The sequence below is a fragment of the Natrix helvetica genome (genome assembly GCF_964273705.1).
Source record: "Natrix helvetica genome assembly, chromosome: Z".
NCBI lineage: Eukaryota > Metazoa > Chordata > Lepidosauria > Squamata > Natricidae > Natrix > Natrix helvetica.
Window position 1 is genome coordinate 117806542 of NC_138554.1, and position 7527 is coordinate 117814068.

General features: G+C 41.8%; 1 protein-coding gene across 1 annotated transcript; it reads left to right on the forward strand.

Moving 5' to 3' along the window:
• Nucleotides 1-3161: 3161 nt before the first annotated feature.
• On the forward strand, nt 3162-6991 carry FZD1 (frizzled class receptor 1). The gene has a single exon (XM_081932743.1). The coding sequence runs from the start codon at nt 3503-3505 to the stop codon at nt 5297-5299; it is 1797 nt and encodes a 598-aa protein (XP_081788869.1). The 5' UTR covers nt 3162-3502; the 3' UTR covers nt 5300-6991.
• Nucleotides 6992-7527: the final 536 nt, after the last annotated feature.

The window sequence follows — 7527 nt, forward strand, 5'->3', positions numbered from 1 at the left end:
GGGGTTGGCCTAGAAGATCTCCAAGGATCCTTCCAACTCTGTTACTCTGTTCTTTTCCGTTCCATTCCATTCATTCCACTCCATTTTTTAAATCTCTAAATAATATAAGCAAAATGTTCAAGCTATTGATTCTTTCAAAATAAAACCACAGGATGTAAGATATATATCAAGCTAACAGATTTTATAGTAATACCATTTAGATTATTTCCATGTGAGAGTCAGCCTACCTGAGGAAAAAGTTATTTGAACCAACTTGGACACTTCTGAGAATGTATGTATTTTGTTGCACAAGATTCAAATCCTTGGTCAAAGTAAGATGGAAAAATATCTATTGTTTCCACAATTAATGCAGCCCTATATTTTATTTAAATGTATGCTCTTATTTGTGATTTACTATTGTTGTTTATAAACATTAGTGCTCTTGGGAAAATACAGTGCTAGGGAAAATTAGTGAGGTGGTCAAAATTAGATAGTCAAAACAGAAAAAAGGACAGGGAAATTTATCAGATCATGAGCAACTGCCCCCCTCCCCCCGAAAAAAACATGGCCTCAACCAATGCTTGCTTTTCTGTGTACAGTAGTATGACTTTAGGCTTGTTTTATTGCCACCTCTCTGGATGTTTTGGGGGGGATCCTACTATCAATCCCTTGGTTTTTTCCAAATATCACAAAAGGGGATTTGGGGATTTGGAAAAGGTCATGCCTAGAGATAAAGCAAAAGTAGAAGCCCCTGCTTATTGACTAACAATATTTCTCTCAGAAGCACAACACTGAAATTTGAGCCAATTTATCTCACCTGAAATTTTGCCTCTGATGGGATTTCTGCCCAATGAGCTGAATTCTGTCTGTATGCCAGTTCAATGAACAAAACTGATTGAAGGCAGCAGCTGACTCTGGATGATCATTTTGATCATTCCGACCCATTCTAGCATCAAGATGCCCATGATGACTTCTGCCATTTCTGACTACACCAATCATCTTTCTCTGCAATAGTCTATCTCAGTATTCAGACTTTTCAAACCATGGAACATCAAATGAACCACCTCTCCATCTCTGTTATAAGAAAGCTATGGCTTTTAAAAAAAAAAAAGAAATAAAACAAAAGGGAATGGCAGAGTCCCCTTTACTGGGGGCTAGATGATCATCTGTAGGAATACAGGGGAAGGAGATAGCTCTAGATCAGCGGTGTTAAAATCAAGGTCCGTGAGGTGCTTAGATATGGCTCGTGGGGCTACCTTGGAAACAGCAAAAGACCAGCTTACGGTGCCTCTGCCAGTGAAAATAGGCTCATGAGCTCTGTTTTCGGCTGCAGTGGCTTCTTGCAACCCTCTGCCAGAGAAAATGAAGCTCAGGAGGGCGCCCCCGACACAAGTGATGTCAAGCTGGCCACGCTCACCCTGGCCCTCCAAGGTCAAACACAACCGTGATGTGGTCCTCAATGAAATTGAGTTTGACACCCCTGCTCTAGATGATGACCAAATCTATTCCTCCTTTATAAAAAAATATAATATAGAAGTTAAACCTATTTTAACAATGCAGTTTGTTTGTTTGTTTCTACTATATTTTATGAAGATACTTTGAAATGAAAGACGTTGCTTGCATAACACCTTCAAATTATTTGAGGAACCTTCTTTAAAGAACATTGGTTTATTATAACTTCTTATGAAGCATCTTTAATATTGTGCTGGATTCTGTGAAACTCCCAGAATTCCAAGCTGCCATGGCCTGATCACTCATTCATCCTTTGTCATTGGGAAGAATGGACTAGCTGGCCTTTAGTCTCAACAGACCTGGAGATTTCCAAGTTGGAGAAATCTGGCGATTATAAAATATCTAAGTTTATGGGTATGCTTGAAACAGAGGTTGTCTTTGTACAAATTCTTACCTATGGTTAATTCCCCCAAATTGACTTAGTTAATCAAATTTGTGAAATTATGTTTCACATTGAACTAACAATAGAGTATGGGTTTGCTAACAAATTAAAACTGTAATCCTGTTTGTGGTTTGGTGTATTATATGAACTCAATCAAATGGTCAAGACACTTGGTATATGTTTTAATGGTAATCTAAATCTATTCAGCTTTGTGTTTTGCTCTCTTAGCTCCCACATTCCAGAATGCTTCATTGTGCGGTGAGTGACATATTAATTTAATAAATTATTAAATTTGAAAGCATTCAAACATATCTGATGCTTGTGACAGACCCAACAGCTGAGTTTCTATGTAAATGCTTAGATATTGTTTACTGAATAATGGCTTATTTAATGCGAGTTTCTGAATTTTAAGGGAAACTATGCAAGCATGCTAGATTTTAAAGATCCTTGACTAAACTATGCTTGACTTAGTCTATGATTCTGTGCATCATGCAATGCACAATAATGTTCCATTTTATATTAAACTTTATTCCTGTATTTTGGGGTAGGCTTGATCTTTAGTTCTCTTAATTATCTACTCAAGCGAATCTTTCAGTTCTCATTAATAGAATTTATGACGCATTTTCTAATCGGGGAGAATTTGTCATTTAAATTTAAATTTCTGGGAAGAAGCCATGCCATAAAGTTTCTTGGTTTTTTTTAAAGGTATTTGTTTCATTTTTATTTCGTTGAAGAAGAACAAGGCGGAAGCTGCCCCAGTCAGTTTCCAAACATTTCATTTAGGGTTTTCATTTAATTCAATATAGCAGAAACTTTCCCGATTGCAAACTCTTTTAACTTTTTACTCATAACGTTACCTATACTGTTATGTTACCTCTTGTCCTCTCCTTTTAAAATGTATTTATTCGTGTAGATTTTTCAGGCGAAAAAGAAGAGTTTGCCTCCGCGCCAGCTCCCCGCACCCCTTCCATTCATTAGCTGCTTGCAGCGCATTGGGGCTAACTTTCCAAGGTTTTCACCTTTTTTCTTTCTAAGGCAAACCTCGTCAGCCCTGACCCCTTTTCACAACCGCCCGTTCCTGATTTTCGTGTCTTGCAGAAGTTGAATGGGGTCATGAAGGGAAGCAAAGGAGAGAAAAAAATTACTCTTTAGCAGCCACCTCCACTTCTACTGCGTTCGGAAGCGCGAAGAAATATTGGGCGACGGTCCCTAACGCAGGAAAACTTAGGCGTCGGTTTCAAGGCTCCTCCCTTTTAGTGAAAAGCAGACTGCGGGGTGCCTGGAAACCGGTTCGAGGGAGAGAGGGCTTGAGGGATTGCCACAAATGGTCAGGCGGCAGCGGTGGCGGAAGAAGAGGCGGCGGTGGCCGCAGCAGCAGCAACAAGAGGCAAAGAGCAGCTGGATTTTCTGCACTCTGCCCGGCGTTGGAGAAAGGGTTGGCGGCGCAGTTGAAGAGTGCGCGGCGGCAGCAGCAGCTGCTGAGCTGGCTCCCTCTTGCCTTCCCTTCATGAGTCTCAAGTTTGCGCTGGCAGGAGATCTAAAGCGCAGCAGCAGAAGCAACAGCAGTAGCCTGGCGGGCCGGGAAACGCCGTCGATCGAAGCAGCGAAGGCGAGAGGCGCCAGCGAAGTATGGCCGAGAAGTGGAGTCGCCAAGTTTGCAGCGGAGCCAAAGCAGCCTCGCCTTCAGCAAGGGGTAGCCAGGCCCTAGGGCGCTCTCCGTGGCTTCTCCTGCTGCTGGCGGTGCTGCTGGTGTGGACGGAGGCTCCGATGCTCTCCGCGCGAGGCCAGGCGCCACCTCAGCCGGAGTACAACGGCGAGCGTGGCATCTCCGTGCCGGACCACGGCTATTGCCAGCCCATCACCATCCCGCTGTGCACGGATATCGCCTACAACCAGACCATCATGCCCAACTTGCTGGGTCACACAAACCAGGAGGACGCGGGTCTGGAGGTGCACCAGTTCTACCCGCTGGTCAAAGTGCAGTGCTCGGCGGAGCTTAAGTTCTTCCTGTGCTCCATGTACGCGCCCGTCTGCACCGTTTTGGAACAGGCGTTGCCTCCCTGCCGCTCCCTCTGCGAGCGGGCGCGCCAGGGTTGCGAAGCGCTCATGAATAAGTTCGGCTTCCAGTGGCCGGACACGCTGCGCTGCGAAAAATTCCCTGTGCACGGTGCCGGAGAACTGTGCGTGGGCCAGAACACCTCCGAGCGCGGTACGCCAACTCCCTCTCTGGGACCCGAGTTTTGGACCAGCAATCCTCAACTCAGGCCCGGAGGCGGCGGGGGCGGCGGAGGGAGCCACCTGGCGGACCGGGCGGGCAGGTTCAGCTGCCCCCGGGTGCTCAAAGTACCCTCCTACCTGAATTACCGCTTCCTGGGCGAAAAAGATTGCGGAGCTCCCTGTGACCCTGGACGGCCCCATGGGCTCATGTATTTTGGGCAGGAGGAGCTGCGCTTCTCGCGGACCTGGATTGGTATCTGGTCTGTGCTGTGCTGCGCCTCCACCCTCTTCACAGTTCTCACCTACCTAGTGGATATGAAGCGGTTCAGCTACCCCGAGAGACCCATCATCTTCCTCTCCGGGTGCTACACTGCCGTGGCTGTGGCCTACATTGCAGGGTTTCTGTTGGAAGAGAAAGTGGTGTGTAACGAGCGCTTTTCTGATGACGGTTCCCGAACTGTAGCCCAAGGCACCAAGCGAGAAGGGTGCACCATCCTGTTTATGATGCTGTATTTCTTTGGTATGGCCAGTTCCATCTGGTGGGTCATCCTGTCTCTTACCTGGTTCCTGGCTGCAGGCATGAAGTGGGGCCATGAGGCCATTGAGGCTAACTCACAGTACTTCCACTTGGCCGCTTGGGCTGTGCCAGCCATCAAAACCATCACTATCCTGGCTTTGGGGCAGGTTGATGGCGATGTGCTGAGCGGTGTCTGTTTTGTGGGCATCAACAATGTAGATGCTTTGCGTGGCTTCGTGCTGGCACCTTTGTTTGTGTACTTATTTATTGGTACTTCTTTTCTCCTGGCTGGATTTGTGTCTCTTTTCAGAATTAGAACTATTATGAAGCACGATGGCACCAAGACAGAAAAACTGGAGAAGCTAATGGTGAGGATTGGGATCTTCAGTGTTCTGTATACAGTGCCTGCCACTATAGTGATTGCCTGTTATTTTTATGAGCAAGCATTTAGGGAACAGTGGGAAAGGAGTTGGTTTGCTCAAAGCTGCAAGAGCTATGCTATCCCTTGCCCCAGTAACTACCATCACCCCCCAATGAGTCCAGACTTCACAGTCTTCATGATCAAATATCTCATGACCCTAATTGTGGGAATCACTTCAGGCTTCTGGATCTGGTCTGGAAAAACACTCAATTCCTGGAGGAAATTCTATACCAGACTTACCAACAGCAAACAAGGAGAAACTACAGTGTGAAGTTCAACATCAGCTTGTTGTTCACACATCAACTTTGTTGTTTCTCCACAGCCTGACCAGAGATTGGAAGATCAGGAATAGAGAGAGAGAGAGAGAGAAATGTACACACCCTGAAATCATCTAGGTCAGAATTTTTTTCTCCCCAGCCCACAGAAAACCGATCCTAAGAACATTGATAGAGGCACGTACTATTCCCCTTGTCTTCATCTGGATTAAATTTGCCCTGAAAGTTGGAAATGTGATTTTGAGATTGTTGTAAATAGTCTCTGTAAGATTTTGTAAGTATGTTTGTATTTAAGTTGCAAAGCTTTTTCGTACATATTTAAAACATTTTTAAATTCCTTTTTAAAGATTTTTCTGTTTTAAAACACAAGAAAACAAATATTTTATGTTGAGTGCAGCATTGAAAAATTAAAAGTTAAGAGACCTTTTTCTTGTAAATCCAAGATTAGGACTTTAATTAAACCTAACGTTAGAGCCATTTACAACTAGGAACCCAGGAAACCTGCCTAGTAGCTTGTTGGTGGCACAGTTAATGGGATTTGTGTTGCACACCAGCTGCAGACAAAGGGTGGACCAATCTTTCCTCAGTGTAACCTAAAGAGGGAAGAAAACAAGCCATTCTACCTGTTGTAGGAACATTGTGGGAGGAGCTTGCAGAAGAGAACCTTCTCACCTAATTACATATTTTGTCCTTGTGGAAGAAAATACTCAAGCCAGCAAAAGGGTGCTTTCTAAGCTATGTTTAAAGTTGTGTCTTATGAAGGTGCAGAACAGAATAGCTGGAGTCAAGTATTCTTACCATCTCCCTTATATATTTCATAGATTTTAAGGAACTGTAACTTTTCTTCTAACTTTGTAATATATTGAGCTTACAATTTGCTTTGTATCTTCTGTAGAAATAAGTCTCTTGGCTGTTGTTATTAATACTGCAGTGAGCAAGAAGGCTGCTCTCTTTTTATAATTTTAATTCGATACTCCATTTATTAGCATTGTTCTGAACAATGTTTCCTTGGTAGATTTTCCCCCACTTAATGAATTTGCTGAAAAAAGAACTGCTGAAAAGGCTTTTTCAAATCAGTTCAGTGTGGTCAATAATAAAGGTTTAGGGGAATAAACAGAGCAAAAACTCTCAGCAAGTTGGATTCTTTGCATTTTTGAAATATGTTTGACATTGACATTTTTATTTCCGCAAATCTTTATAACTGTTGGTTTCATTCCTTTGTGTTAATAGCTGACCAGAAGGAAGGATGATTTATGCTACCAGAGGGGGGAAAATGTTTGAAACCCGAAAGAATCAACAGCCTGATGTTTCAGTGTAGTCATTTATATGTAAATCTGCAAAAACTGTCTATGATTGGTTGATAGTCTCTCTATAAACTGCTACAGCTCATACTTCTGTAATAGGTTTATACAAGATGTATCAGTTTTCAGTGGCAAACTCATTTTCATATTTAATCGTTTCTGTGACACAACAGACTTGTTATTCTAATGATGTATCATTTCAAACTTTATTTACATTCTGCCAAAAATATAATCTGTGACTAATCATATCCTAAAATGAATAACTGTGTCAATTTGGTACACATTTATTTGTGTTCACTATGTCAAAATTGTTTATATTTATAGAACAATAGAAGTTTATATATAAATATATAAGAATACCTATTTTAATTTTTTAAATAAATTGTTTTGTACAGAATTATTTCGTTCTTTTAAAATTATTTACAGACATTTCATTAGCACCAATTGCACCTATTTAATACTAGAATGTAAGGTTATTGTTTTTTAAAAGCCCACATTATATAGTATTTTTGTCTTAATTCTGTTGGTTAATGTAGATGCCCTAGATTGCGGTAAGTAGTATATAGGAAATGAAAGCAAAATAGCTGATGGTATCACTGCAGTAGAAGGTTAAAAGCTTATAGTAGGTTGTATCTTTTAAAAGACTGATTGAAAGGAGCTGCTGCTTCGGTATAATAAATGTAGAAAATGATCCAGCTGTTTGATAACTCTAGCTGAGTGTTGTACAAAACTATAACCACATATGCAAGTAACATGACATAAAAACTTTAATAGACATTAAAAATGATAGCACAATTAAAAAGAGAGAGATACCTAACTAGATTAATTTTTCTTTACTATACCCTGAGTTCATGATTCTAAAATGGCAAAATGTATTTGATTGTAGCTCTGTAAATTTTAGTATCAATATATATATACATTTA